The 14,962-nt window shown below is 39.4% G+C and overlaps 1 protein-coding gene across 1 annotated transcript in view; it reads right to left on the reverse strand.

Moving 5' to 3' along the window:
• The window catches only part of LOC138004283 (uncharacterized), a 14,750-nt gene extending 4,533 nt beyond the window's left edge, over nt 1-10,217 (reverse strand). The window contains exons 1-6 of the mRNA XM_068850759.1: nt 10,026-10,217; nt 6,732-7,025; nt 5,511-5,664; nt 3,065-3,249; nt 2,011-2,340; nt 78-395 (exon numbers count right to left, since the gene is read on the reverse strand). Coding sequence (XP_068706860.1) covers nt 78-395; nt 2,011-2,340; nt 3,065-3,249; nt 5,511-5,664; nt 6,732-7,025; nt 10,026-10,113 — 1,369 coding nt within the window. The 5' untranslated portion in view covers nt 10,114-10,217. The remainder of the gene's footprint in view (nt 1-77; nt 396-2,010; nt 2,341-3,064; nt 3,250-5,510; nt 5,665-6,731; nt 7,026-10,025) is intronic.
• Nucleotides 10,218-14,962: the final 4,745 nt, after the last annotated feature.

The raw sequence follows: 14,962 nt of genomic DNA on the forward strand, positions 1-14,962 counted from the left end.
AACTTCATAGTTATACCATAGCATATGTTCCAACGCACGCTCTATGGAATAATTGTTAAATAGATAACTTAAGTTACCAAAACTGATGTCGCCTCTCTTCACATACGCCACTGTTGGGTTGGTATGGTGCGTCTCCATAGGAGCGTCCTTTGGCTCACACCACTGTGGATTGGTACAAAATACTGAGAAGCATTTTCCCGCCATCATCATGGCCACGTGACATTTGTCGTTAGAACAGCATCTCTTGATGCATGACGTAATATCCCTGACACCTTTGTGGTGAGTTAGCTTGCCGGATAACATTCCTGCCCTAAGGACTGTTTTGTTTCTTATCTCACCATCCAGTTGGCAGATCTCTTCTTTGTTTTGTTCGGTTGTCATGGTAGGAGTCCCATCTAGAACCAAAATGCGATTGAACCATTAGTTTTTTAAGACGGAAAGAACACTTAAGCCTTTGCAGCAGACGCAAGAAATCAAATCCGCCCTACATGTCGCAAAGCAAATATATGCAGTCGCTCCAAGGAACAATTATTGGATATGACCCTTGCCTCTGATTGGATAAGCGCGAGGCCTAGGGTGGTAGTAATAAAGGAGGAGAGAGAGTGGAGAATAGATTACATTTTACGGGTGTTGCGGGAGTTGTGGGTTCGAATCCTACCTTGGACTCTAATATTTCAGTGGTCCTTTCGCCTGTCGCCAAGCAATGTATTTCCCATCTTTCGCATGGGTGTATTTAACAATTAGACCTGTGGCCCTTGAGGGCGAAGGGTCTAATTGTTTTAATATTACTCAACTAGTCGGACAGAAAAGGCAATAATTCAGTTAGCAAATGCAAATAGAAAATAGATTTATTTGGGAATAAAACAAAAGAAAGCGTCAGGCTTTTCGCTACTCGAGGACTATTACAAATACTCCTCTAGTAGCGTAGCCAATCAAAATGCAGCATTTGCATTAGTCCACTAGTTGGGTGATACTAATACACATTAGACGTAGTTGTATTGCAATCATTTTGTAATTATTCTGTTATTACATTTTCGTTGCCCAATGACTTGGAATTATTGGGCAACGAAAATATGAAAAAATGATTTAAAGCTCGAGTGCGGCCGAACACTACTGTGAAGTTATTATGCCCAATTATTCCATCAGAGATCAACACTAGCGTTGGAATTGGGCCCACACAAGGCCAGAGATAAACTCTGACCAGGGTGGGATTTGAACCCACGACCTTCGAATTTGATCAACGTTGCTCTAACGACTGAGCTATAAGGCCAGAACGGGAGCAGGCCGTGGGTAGTTGAGTTGTTATTCACAAGGACAAGTTCGGCTCGGTCTACAAGCCTAATCGTTAGTTGTTGTCCTTCAGTAGCATATTGATAGTAATGATTTCAAATTCGAGTGAGGCCTAAAAAGTAGTATGTAGTGTTAGGCCTCACTCGAACTTGAAATCATTACTATCAATATGCTACTGAAGGACAACCACTAACATCGTTTTTGCTTATTAAACCAAATATTTTATGGGTTTATCGTAGTTGTCGTCATCGCCTTTGATAATTGTCCCTAATAATTTTACGATACCTTCGCTTCCTGTCAGTTACCGCAACACTCCACGGTTATCGCCCATTACTCAGCTGCCTTTCGTAGCAAGCAACAGACAGTGAGGATCTAGTATAAATCGTTTCGTTGTCTAGTCAACCGAATTTCGCGTTTCTGATTGGCCGATGACGAATGCACAAATAGATTACAGAGAGTAATAGAGGTTTTTGAGGGAAATGTGGAAGTTGCAATGGAAAGACACCGATGTAGGAGTAATTTTATTGACCATAATAAATAAACAAAAAATTGTACGACTTTATTCGTGCATTTGTTGACTTATGGTCACTCGTGATATTGGAAGTTCTCAAGTTGTACGAGCCGTAGGCTCGTAAATCGCGCCAATAAATCACGAGATGCACTCGTGCTCATACGACTTCTTACAATTATTTCTTCTACTTGATGCTGAAAATAACTCACCGTCTCTGAGCTTCACACCAAACTGTCGCCTGACGATGTATTGAATTGACCTTTCAAAAGTGTCATTAGCGCGCATAGCTCCCTCATCCGGGATACTTCGGCAGCTCCTTTCACTTTTACACCTAACAAGGAAACACGACCGACCGAACATATAGGCCAAGTCACACGAAGGGTCCTCGCAGCACAGCCGGGTACATATATGGGGGTTTGCCACTCGCCCTACGTCTGTGAAGCGCCCCGCATTTGGGCCATCCAAAAGAAGGGACTTGGTGTAGAGTTTGCTTTGAATGCACTGTAAGTGGTGAGGAGACTGTCCAGAGGGGATTTTTACTAAGGATGAGATGCAAATTCTCTATTATTAATACAAGCAAATAGAAAAACCGTTGCACAAGTAGTAGATGATCATTGCACGTGCTGATCAATAAATATAAGTTATGAACATAAGATGCCTGATCTATGACTCATACCAATTAAAGGCCGCGTTATGAACAGGTTTAATGACAAAACAAACCAGTGAAGAAAAAAACGCAACAAAAAGCGCGACAGAAGGCGGAGGCGTTAATGTAAAGTGAATGGTACCATTTTGGCCCAATGAAATGATGATTTTCCGCAATTGCGGGACAAAATCCACATGAACCAATTTAATTAATGGCTAGATCCTACAAGTCTCGACTCCCTTGAAGAACTCGGACTTTTCCAAGTATGCCCATATCTTTGCGAAAAACTAATTTCATTTTTAGGAAGCAATGTTATAGGACTATTCTGATCATTATTCTTTAGGTTTAGAATAACTAGCTGGAATCAACCTTTACAAAATACGGACGGTTTACGCCGATGCGACTGGAAAACCAGTACAAAATTCTCGAATAAATTCCACATACAGTCTCAAGTTGTTCTAGAACTTAACTTTCTCCATGTCGATGGCCCTGCATTACCATGAAAAACTGATCTCGTTGCAGTAAATTTCTCGGGCGAGATACATCGGGACACTTTTGTCTTGTTGTGTCTGCTTCAGCTCACTTTGAGATTCGTGGCTTTTGTGTTTTAAACTTACCGACCTTCTTGCCCTTCTCGTACAGCCATGGAGCCACAAACGCCATTTTCTGTTTAAACGCATGCTCAGCGTTGCGCGCAGGAAGCGCCTGACACCTCTCCTCTGAGTAACATTTCACCAGATAACAGCGGTCAGATAACATGAAGGCCAGGTCACATGGCTGCACCTTGGACTCACAGCAGTATCTAACACAAGCAACGAAGAAATTGGTGGCAATTTGGCTTAAAAAAACAATGAACTTTATTTGTACTCTCTGCTTGCCTTTGTATAACTACAATTAACTAAATAAACTAGAGTACTGGCTGCCTGGAATAACCCTAAGTTTTAGTAGAGCCAGGCAGGAAATCACTTAATTGTAACCTACAGAGGGTGGTAAAGGGAGAGGTATGGCAGGAAGGGGGCGGGGGGGGGGGGGGGGGGGCTTGAGTGTCTTCACACCCACTTATTGTCGGGTATTGTTGCTGGTGAGAAGACACCATTTCTGGGGAATCTTGTCTTTGAGGGTTTAAATCAGAACTGAAACACCATGCAGCTATTAACAATCTCTTAATTCACTGGGTCGGTTTTGCAAGCAACTTCATGATTGTAGCGAGGACCTGGCTTCATAGTTTCTGTAATTAAACTCCTGTACAGCTTGAAAATCGTACTTAACTTAACGATTCACTACAGCAAGGAAATACAGAAATAAAAGTTACAACTAAAAGAACTAAACTTCAGAAACGCCAAAAAACCACGACTGAACTAAACTACTTACAAGATCTGTACGGCAACTCCGGGTACAACAACTGATTTACAAAAGGAAATACAATACTTTTACTACGAAAGACGAATACGTAATGAAGGGACGAAATGAACAAAGGAAATTACATATCATTACGCAACAGAATTTAAGTACATTGAATGGACGCGATAACGAAGAAAATACCGACTAATTACTGCATGCGAAATTTAGGCAAATTTACAAATACCTCACGAACGCGATGAACTACACGGTACAACTGTTAAGTGACGACAAATGACAGCAAATTACATAGAGCCAAAACTTTGCAAATGTAGCAAAACTTACAAGTAGGGAAATATTAAGTGTAATGAAAAAAACGATTTCTCGTGTCTACAGTTTCTGTTGTATCTCGTGTCCATTTCAGATGTACTTTCAGCTGATTCCAACATGGCGTATCACCTCCCGTCACATTGTTGCATATGCACTCTACCCAGTTTAATTACCATAATAGTCCATTCCTGGAAGAAATTACCGACCCCTCGATTGGAGGCAAGAACGACTGACAGCAGTTACTGAGTCATGCGCCTTAAGCTGAGGAGGTCGATTGTTTTTTTAAGTACGCAAGCTCAAAAACTTCGCATGCTTGCTCTATAGAATATGAGTCCCTCTTTTCCTGGCTTTGTCCTGACCCTCAGTTTACCGTGTGCATGTGAATACTGTTGCCTTCTTGTAGGAACTCTAAGATCTACGACACAACTTCGTCAACGAGAACTCCACAAAGCACTAGAGATGTTTAGCATTAGTTTTAAGTGACACGGCAAACGAGAAACAACAGGCTGCTACTGATAAAAAAAAAACTGTGAAAATTATTTTCCTTTAGCCTCTCTTGTTACTTTTAGAAGTTGCTCGTAATCTGGAACTAATATAAAACAACTTTCTTCCACGAGAAAACGCAAATTAAATTTCAGTCCGACTTTTGCCGTGCAGGTTTGTCGAAAACGCAATGCTTCATCTCTACGATAACATTTAATTAGCAATATAGTTGTTCTTTGGAAGGCGCAGTGGCCTCATGGTTAGAGTGCTCGACTCCGGATCGAGTAGTCCGGGTTCGGGTCCTGGCCGGGGACATTGTGTTGTGTTCTTGGGCAAGACAAGTTACCCTCACGGTGCTCTCTTCACCCAGGTGTATAAATGGGTACCGGCGAAAATGCTGGGGGTAACCCTGCGATGGACTGAGCATCCCATCCAGGGAGGAGTAGAATTACTCCTAGTCGCTTCATACTACAGAAACCGGAGATAAGCGCTGGCCTGATGGGCCTTCCTAGGCTCGTAACACAGACATTTTTTTACATTTGTTCTGGACGGTGTGTTATCTCTGAAATTTGCGACGTGAAGTGACCGGTCAAATCTCAAGATGTAAGACGTGAGTACACACTTAATTTGTACCGCTTCTCACATTCAGGAAAAGTGTTGCTGTGATAGTTTATTTGAAAAAGTTGAACACAACCCTATTATGTGAGGCCCCCCAGGGATGTTGGGGAATAAGTGAACATAGCCAATTTGAACTGGGGAACAGGGGGACAGTGACATAATATCTTAGGGAACAAGGGATCATAAACAATTTTAGTGATAAAAAAGCTGGGAACAAGTTTGAAAATAATTTTGGGAACAAGGGAACACAAGCAAATTTTTAAAGGGAGCAATTGGTTTTTAACGGTACATTACCTGATGCATGTCTTAATACTCTTGACTTTTCCAATATCGGTGAATTTTCCAGCTTTTAAACCTCCCATTAGCTTCACATTGTACATAATCTCGTTGTGCGGACATTTGGCTTCAGGGTCGTAGTTACTAACATTTTCTTTAACCGGAGATTCGACTGAAAAAGATTATATATCACGGTTCACAAATTTAAAGCACTTCAATGTATTGAACAATGCAATTCATCTGTAAATTATATTTTCTTGCAGGTAACACATATATGGCCAAAGTGACACCACAATTAACCCTTTGAAAAGTTTATTTTATTCTGTTCCTATTGCGAGTTCACGATCATTTAAAAATGGTGGCCGATTTAATTAACGTCCAGCATGTCGTGCCGCGATTGAAAACAAAAAAAAGACACATAACACAGTGAATGGATATAATTATTAAATGAGGGTCACAAAGTTTAATTCCATAAAAAAAATTAAACAAGTAACAGGAAGCGATAGGAAAGGACGACGTTTCGGTGACATCGTGACACCATTTGCTTGCTTATGTCTTACGAAACCTTTACTTATAAAAAAATAGGATTTTAATTCCGCAAGTAAACTTTAGGACGTAATTTTGATACTGTGACGTATCAAAGTAACTCTGCATGGTCTGACTTGCTTCTCACTAACGGTGCAATTAATGTTGCCTTCAAGTTACTGGCTAGGAGCATGATGCCGCGGTATTGGTTTGAGCTAAGCGGCCCACAAGATTGGGGAACTGCTCCAGGGGCTATAACAACAGGGGCACCCAACGTCAATTTTCGGGAAATATTTGTTCGGAAAACGATTTGAGATCTAGCATTTTCGGAACAATTGTTGTAAAATTTCTTGCCTGCCTGTCCTAGAATTTTCGAACTTCTAAAACGGGTTTTTACCCTAAAAAGGTCACCTAGAATTTTTGGGAGCCTTTTTTCTGGCTCAAATTTTCGAAAAGGTTAGTTTTGATCCCTATTATTTTCAGATCACTAGACTTTCAGCTAGGAAATCCGAAAAATCTTTAGGGTATAAAAATATGCCTATATCTACCCTTTAAATACTAAAATACGTTTAACGATGCTATGTCAAAGTGGTTTTGAACTATATTCTCGTTGGGTGCCCCTGTAACAATGTCTGTTAAAGATTCTGTTCGTTCCCTGCTGGTTGTGAGGCGAACAAAGTTAAGACAAGATTAAGTGCTGATTCAAGTGCTTACTTATCTGGTCTGTTCCTTTAGTCGTCATATGTGCAACTTGCATATCTAAATCCTCATCATCTGCTGGAACTGTCTCACAAGTAGAATCATTTAAGCATTGCACGCTAAAGCATTTCGATCCGTGCATGACGGCTACGTCACAGTTTTTAGACTTGCAGCACAAGTGCATACATTCTTGCATATTTTTCACGGGGCCCTGGTCTCTGAATATGCCTGCATATTGACCGCCTCTTAGAGTCACGTTGTATTCTATGTCTTCTTGTCCACAGTTGTATTCTTCGAGGATGGTGTGACCTAAAATATATTAAGTAACAGAAGTTTGTCAGTCGATTCAGAGTTACGGCTGTGGTGAGCTTCGACGTGGCAGAAGAGCTGCATTTAAATGGATATGGATAACTTGGCATTCCACTATTCTCCAAAGCTTATCGTCAGCCATGAGTCAACGATGGGCTCGTCAATCATCACCAAACTGACTTTTTAGTTATTTATGAGACCCGGGCTTTTCGCTTTACAAAAAGTTATGAAACGTTGACTAACCCTAACGATAAAGAAATAAGAAATATAGTCCTAACTAAAAGCTTCTTTGAATAACTAAGTCTTAAGTTTAGACTTAAAAGTTGAAACATATACACATGTTCGTAATCCTAATGAAAGACTGTTCCATATAGGCCACTTGGTGTATTGCAGTCGCATAGACTCAATACAAGCATTTGTTACTCGCTTTAATTCTAAACAGGCTACTTAGCCTCACGTCAAATCTGTCCGAGACGAATCTTATGACTTCAGCATTTGACATAAATCAAACAAATGCTAACACCTTGCTGTGGACCGGTGTAAGTGGTCTTCCAAAGCGGTTTCCCTGCAGGGAATTTTTCCTCTTGCTGCAACTTCTCTGTACAAAATTTCCAAATTTCTAACTCATCTATCGAATGTGTTGGCACTGTAACTTCGAAAAACCCGTAATATCTGTTTAAATCTCGCCTCATAAAGATGGAAGTTGCTGCTATAACACAAATTTCTTCTTCATCATCAGAATCTTTATCATCAGAATCGCCGCCAAGAGCTCATCTAACGTTATTAGGGAGCTTAAGAACACGCGTTTTTGAGACGCGGACGAAGACCGCAAGTGAGCTTTTTTCCCCCTTAACTTGTCTTCACACAGCCACATTTACACTGCTACAAATCGTTTCTTTATTAGAGATGATTAGTGTAGAAATCTGGGAGACACCACTGTCCTGGCACGAGAAATGCTCGCATCCGGTTGCCGTCTGCGTCTCAAAAACGCGCGTGCTTAAGCTCCCTAATATCAACTCGGCCGGCGTGTTGGCTTCCCTTCAGGCAACGCGCACCTCAACACAGGCGAAATTTGTGACAAAATGGAACTTTTTTTTCCCATTGAGAAATTCCCGGAAATTCACATCGAAAGTTCCAGATTACTTTTCTAAATGAAAAGCGCCTGGGGTTTCTCGGAAAAAAATCTGCCGAGTGCTCCTTCGCAAAAGTGGAACACACGACCTCAGTTCCAATTACTAATTAGAAAGCTCTGCTACTGAGCTATTCAGGGATATGTTGCAGCGACATGTACCCTCGTGTAAACTGATACTTTTTTATTGTGCAACACCAATTTGGGGGTGATTTTGTCCCCTCGACGTGTCCTATGAAGTTCAGCTTGTTGAACTCCGTGGGACACATCGCAGGGACAAAATAACCCCCAAATTGGAGTAGCATAGTTACAAAAGTATCAGTTCACACGAGGGGACATGTCACTGCAACATATCCCTGAAACATGTACCCGCAACATTTTCATATGTCATGTGCACATGTTGTGATTTTGTCCCTGCTACATGTCCCCGCTACATGACCCTAATGCATGTCATTTCATTGTGCACTACACAAGTTTTTTATCGTTGCGACATGTCGCTGCACCATGTCCCTGCAACATGGCCTTTCGTGTCTCAGCACTTTAAACCTCTCTTCCAAGCTGAATTTTAATATATCGAAAAAGGCCTATTAAACTGGAAAACCTGATCACCCCCAGGAAAACATTGTTTTAACGAAAACCGCAGGTCAGCAACCTGGTTCTGGTCATTGTTGTCTAAGGTCTTCCATTAAATTAGGTTCAGGTAACATTCAATAAATATACTTCGTACCCTGAGCCTCGAGTTGTTTGGGAAGGAGTTTCGGTGGGGCAAAACAAAAGTTTTCAATCCCTTGGAACTCGACAAGGACGACGCGTGATTAAGGCCCATTTTCTTGCTATACGTCTAGAGCTGGTATTGTCGAAACGGTGCATTATCGCTTTTGTAATGAATGCGATGGTAGTTGTTAACCCCGGGAAATGAAATGGGATACTTAGAAGCAAATCCGATTACTTTCTAGTTAAAAGAATACGGTGATGAAAATCCCAATGTAACAAGAAAATAAAAAAATACTAGTGCTAACCATGTTGTTTTAAAAACAGGTATAGTTTATCATGATGTTTCGAGTTAGTTAATTGTACATTTCGTGACGTTCATCTAAAGTGGGAGTGATACCAATAAAGAAAATGAAGACTAGTTTCGTATTGTCTAGGTTAAAATGGAAATAGCATAGAATAGAGGTTGCAGGAAGGGAATCTTTTCCAATACAAGTTATTTTCCCTGCTTCCGTACAATGCACACAGGCCTAAATGGCATGCATTATCAAGACAGTCTTCTGAGAGGAACTGAGCTTTAATTTAAAGCTAGTTTCGGCAGTGACTACAAATAGCGACCCCTAGATTGGAGCGCGAGAGCGAGTTAACCGCATGCACACTTGAGAAATGTTCGCCAAAACGCAAATGCACGGGCTCAGGGCCCAAAACCTATACTTGCATTCAAAATCGTACTCCAATCCAATCATCGCTGATAGTTACACCAGTGAGAAGCATAGAATGTGAATATTACAGACTCAAATCCGCCGGCACACATGTAATATTAATAGCCCTGACCAAAGTACGTAAAATGGTTGCGAGCCTTGGAAAACCACTTTCTTATCTTTCCTATATTTTAAAATATGCGAAAAGTTGTGTTTGACACTTTCTTCACCAAGCCTGATCAATCAAAATGCACTTGAAGAGACGGGTGGTTGAAATAATCAAATTACAATATTTTTAACCTTAAAATGCTTTAGAATTATTACCCAGGATCTGAGTTCGAACAAGGAATGTTGATTTAAATTGAGGCTACCAAAAACCTTCGGAAATTTGTGAGTAAAACCGTTTATGGAATTAATCCAAAAGAGAGCTGTGACGAGAAGGGTAAATATTTAACTTACCTGTTGTGAGAGCTACACACATTGTTAAAACGAGGATGAATTTCGTGATAGGACTTGTCCTCGCTTGACAGTAAAAAATATCCAACATGGTTATTTACCTAGATAGAACGCCACTATCTAGAGATTGAAATATAATATTTCACTTATAAAAGATAAACTATGTACCACAAGACATTGTTATGGCGTAGGTAGCCACTGACAGATAGAAATCTCGTGTTAATCGATGACTTCACACGTGAACAACGCAACCTGTCAATAACAAAACAAGGAGCCAGTCAGATAACGTGTTTCTTTGGTCACGGTCATAGACTCGTTTATAACAAAAAAATAATCAATGATAAAAAAGAAAAAGACGATTTCAAATTGAGATGCTCGCTTTTGGTCATCGATCAGAGCCAGATGAAGCTTTCCGTGATGTACCTGCTTAGTGTTCAATTGCTTTAAAGGAGACGGTTTGGGGGGTATTTAAATGACTTAGTCAAACGAAAATACCCCTTTGTACCCACTGAACCACGATTTTAAGAGTCGAGGGCAGAGAACTCGACACTAACTCGATTGTACTTTAAAATGTTTGTATTAGCTCTCCTAATGTATGACCACCTACGTCACCGCCCTATGCTTTGAAAAATCGAACGGCATACAGGTTCACGGAGTCCAAGCTAAAAGTTAAAAAAAAAAAAAACAAAAAAGTTACAAAATGGTCGCCATCTTGTGAATTATCTTCCATGCATTACTCCTGAACCCAAAGAGAGACTGGGCGCCAATTATAGCTTATTTTTGAAAAGGCCTCATTTATATTCCAAATTTATGTCGGTTGTATTATACAGTCTTGGTAAAGATGTCTCTAAATATGACAAAAGTTGTATCATTTTGTTCAGTGACTGCCCCAATACGAGTCGAAATACGTCCTGCAGCATCTACTGGCAGATAACTCTAGGGATGGGAGAGTGCGTGACGTCACGTTATTTTTAGACAGTTCTAAAGGCCGATTCAACTCATCGAGGAAAATGTTCTTCAAATCGCCACGTTTCTTTTCGAGAATCCATTTTATGGACAGCCAGATAAATAAAGTTCACTCATTCACTATTTTCTGCGTTGTCCCGAGTGACTTGATGGGTTTTTGGGACACTTCGTTTTTCCCTTCAGATCCGACGTGTTGTCACCTACAATATAAATAGACAAGGCGTGCATCTGTTGTGGTTTAATTTTGTTTAATTCGGTTCATTTTTCTTCAAACCAGTTTAAATCTTTTAAAATGTCTTTTTAATCAACTGTCTAGAAAAGGGAATTTTCATTTTTTTCGGAGTGTAGTTAAAAAACAGGAGCTTGGTTTTTTAGGGGGTCTAAAAAATAATTAAAGATATCTACTCACCTAACCCTCCCTGATCCTCTCCAGTGCATCTATCCTACCTTACCATTCTTCAAACTTCACCAATGTCAGTGGCTTCATAGCTCAGTTGGTTAGAGCGTCGCAACGGTATAGTGAAGTCACGGGTTAAAACCCTTGAAGTCCTGAAATTTTCAGGCTTCTCCACGCAATTGCTTCAATTGCGTCCATAACTGCAAGGATCATAGCTTTACTTGAATATGAGAAGTTCAATGATTTAAACGTGTGCAGGGATACTAATCTTACTTTCGATTATTTCAAAGAAATTTTCTTTACATTTGGCTTGTAAATAGGCCATTCTGCAAAATGAATAATTTCCTTTCAAGAGAAATTCACAACTTGCACAAGTCCCATAATGCACCTCTTTTCCCCCCCCCCCCCCCCTCAAATTTGCATAGACGTTGTTTTCGATTTCTCTTGGGACATCTTCATGTCCCTGGAGTAATTGCAAACAATGATTATGCAAAATTTTGGGGGTAAAAGAGGTGTATTATGGGATTGTGCAACAAGTGAGTTGTAGATTATTAATATTGTAACAGTACAAATAATACCATTGTTACGTTTGATGGTAATGTAGTTACGTTCCAGTTGTATACTGCTCTATTTAGTCGAAAATCTGAGACGAATTGGAATTTTTATGAATCTTGAACTGATACAAGTTATATTGTCAAAAGAATGATTAAAGAATATCACTGTTTTTTCGTTATGAAAAGTAGTCCTACTTGTGAAAGACAGAAAAGGGTTTAGATCTGACGAAGGGCTAACACTCGAAACGTCAGCTTTCAAATTTCTTTACAGTGGTCAATTTACCATATCAGCTTAGATGATAAACCCTTTTCTTTATTTCACTTCCCCACTTACACAGCATCACAGATATTTTTACAAACTAAACCCCTTTATCCTACATGTGAAATAATGTTTTCACTTTCACCAACCATGAACCGATATTCTTAATCCAAAAACCAAGACAACGGTTGTTTTAGACTAAACACTGCAAATAAGTTATTACTCCAATCACTACAATGCGTACCAATCCCTAATGCAAATGAGCGAAAACAATAGATTTTTCTCATTTGAATTAGATTTGGCACATGTAAAGTTCGACGTTTGAAACGGACCTTAAGCTCTAAATTAGGTTTACGCACTTATTTAAAATGATTAGAATTTCAGGAGGAGTATTACAACTGCAGACCGCCGACAAATAGCACTGATAAACAGTATTTAAGAGCAGGTCTCTGAGAAAGTCAAGCAAAGTTGAAAATGGAAATGTTAACCTCCCCCTTCATTTTTGTGTGGAGATATGTTACCTGGGAGGATGAACAAAAACAAACACATTTGGGTCAGCTGAATTACCGTTGCCATGGTAACCGCCATTAATCATGACAGCCACAAGCCCACAAGCCCATGTTTTGACCCTCAAAATGGGTAAAATATGTGTGTCTACCTCTCGCATAGATGCGAGTTAGTTGTAATGAAATTCCATCAGAGAGGAGACCTATGCTTCTAATTACTAAACGTTGTTGCAAAACTGCTTTGACTTTTATGAACAAGGAAAAAATTTTGGCTTTACTATGTTAGGTGTCGGTCATTTCGGAAAACGACAAAAACGAGCGCACCTTTTTTCGCATTTTCTCCCAAAGTATTCTTTTTTCCGTAACTGAATTTGCAACATAGATTATACGGTTATTATAGTTCTTAAATATTAGAAAACTAACTTGGGGAAAGTCATATTTTGACAACACGCGATAAACGAATTTGATGGGAATTGTATAAAAGTCCAAATTAAGCCATTTTTACACTTATTTCGCTCTCAAAATGTTCTAAAGCAAGCCGTCAAACTCTCAAAGTAGTTATTATTATCTTCTCTGTAAGCTGGATATGACTGTTGAGGTTTTAAATTGGCGACTCTGATGAAATAGAAATTAACATTAAACACATCGCGTAATTCCTGGCAATTTTTAACACTAGCTGTGGCGTCTTTGCTCCCTTTTTCATGACGAAATCGATCGATTTCCCTTGCCGCCAAGTCAAATTAACATTCTCTTCCATCCAACATCAACATCAACTCAAACCATAGATAATGATGAATTTGTCCGCATCCAGTTGAATTAACGAAACACTATTGACATGAATGAAAGGCTTGAGACAGTCTCTTCCGAAATGAAGTTCATCCAGCGAGTTACATGAATGTACTACTTTCACAATGCAAAGTAAACGTATGCCTATGATCATCCCGAAGAAAGTATTTGGCTCAAAGCGAGGGCTGTTCCGAAAACGCGGAGTGCGGAGATTAAAAAATGAAAAAACGAAATTTAAAAAAGCAATAGAAATAAAATAATTTAAAGGTGAATTAAAAGAATAATGAAATGCATAAATAAACTAGAAATAGAAGTTTAAGAAATAAAAATCATAATTATCAAAAAATTCACGCTGCCTGACGTGGACTGTTCATATTTCATTTAGTCCAAATGGTATATTTAACTCGTCATTTTCATAATTAGCAGTTCACTTTTACCAAAAAAAAAAGAGGAAAGAACAGTCCAGTTTGGACTTGGAATGAAATATGAACAGTCCACTTCAGGCGGCGTGAATCTTTTAAATTGTGAATTATTTCTTAAATTTCTATTTCTAGTTTATTTATGTATTTCATTATTCTTTTAATTCACTTTTAATTTCTTTTATTTCTATTCGTTTTTAATTTCTTTTTTTATTTTTTTTAAATATTTTTTTTAGACTCCGCATTCCGCACTCCGAACTTCGTACTCCACGTTTTCGGAACAGCCAAAATCGAGGGGAGATTGAAGAGCCGAGAAAATTCTTCGCGGGACGGAAATGAGTTGGGACAGATTGCTGACCGGATGTTTACAGCTCTATCTCCAACCCACCAACGCCGATATAAAATTTAAGTAGTAAAGCTAAAAATAATAAATGAAAGAAAAAATTAAATGGATATGATGAAATCACTGTCAGGATAAAAATGTAACGACATTAGGTTAGTTATATATTGTCTTTTCGCTACATGACCTACATTGATTGTGATTGTGGCTTTACTAACTAATGCATTTATATTGCTATAAATCGTTTGAAATAGCAAAGCAGACATGAATTCCCACCACGTACAGATTATGAAATCACTTTTTGCCCAAAGGGGAGGGTTATGTTTCCAAATGTGCTGTCGGAAGTAGAGTAGTAATGTCAAAGTTAAAAAATAGGCAGTCTATGACTGCATGTGGCTCAGGCTTCCTCCGGTGTTTATCGGCCGGATGAATTGTGATTATCACGAAAATAGGCCACATTCAAGCTCAAAATTTGAGAGTTTTTCGGGGTCTCTATTGGTTTCAATAGCTTCAAAGTATAGGACAGTGATTCTGACTTTAAAAGTGTATTTTATTTCCCCACACAAACTCCTTTTTGGATGTATTTTCGGGCCACGGCTAAACTCGCTTAACCATATGTCCAGTATTGCGCAATATACATAGTTACGCTTTCACTCACTCAACGTCATGACATAGTGGCGAAAGCCTTCCCAGAAGGCCTTTCGCCACAAAAA

This window comes from Montipora foliosa, chromosome 5 (assembly GCF_036669935.1).
Source record: "Montipora foliosa isolate CH-2021 chromosome 5, ASM3666993v2, whole genome shotgun sequence".
Lineage (NCBI taxonomy): Eukaryota > Metazoa > Cnidaria > Anthozoa > Scleractinia > Acroporidae > Montipora > Montipora foliosa.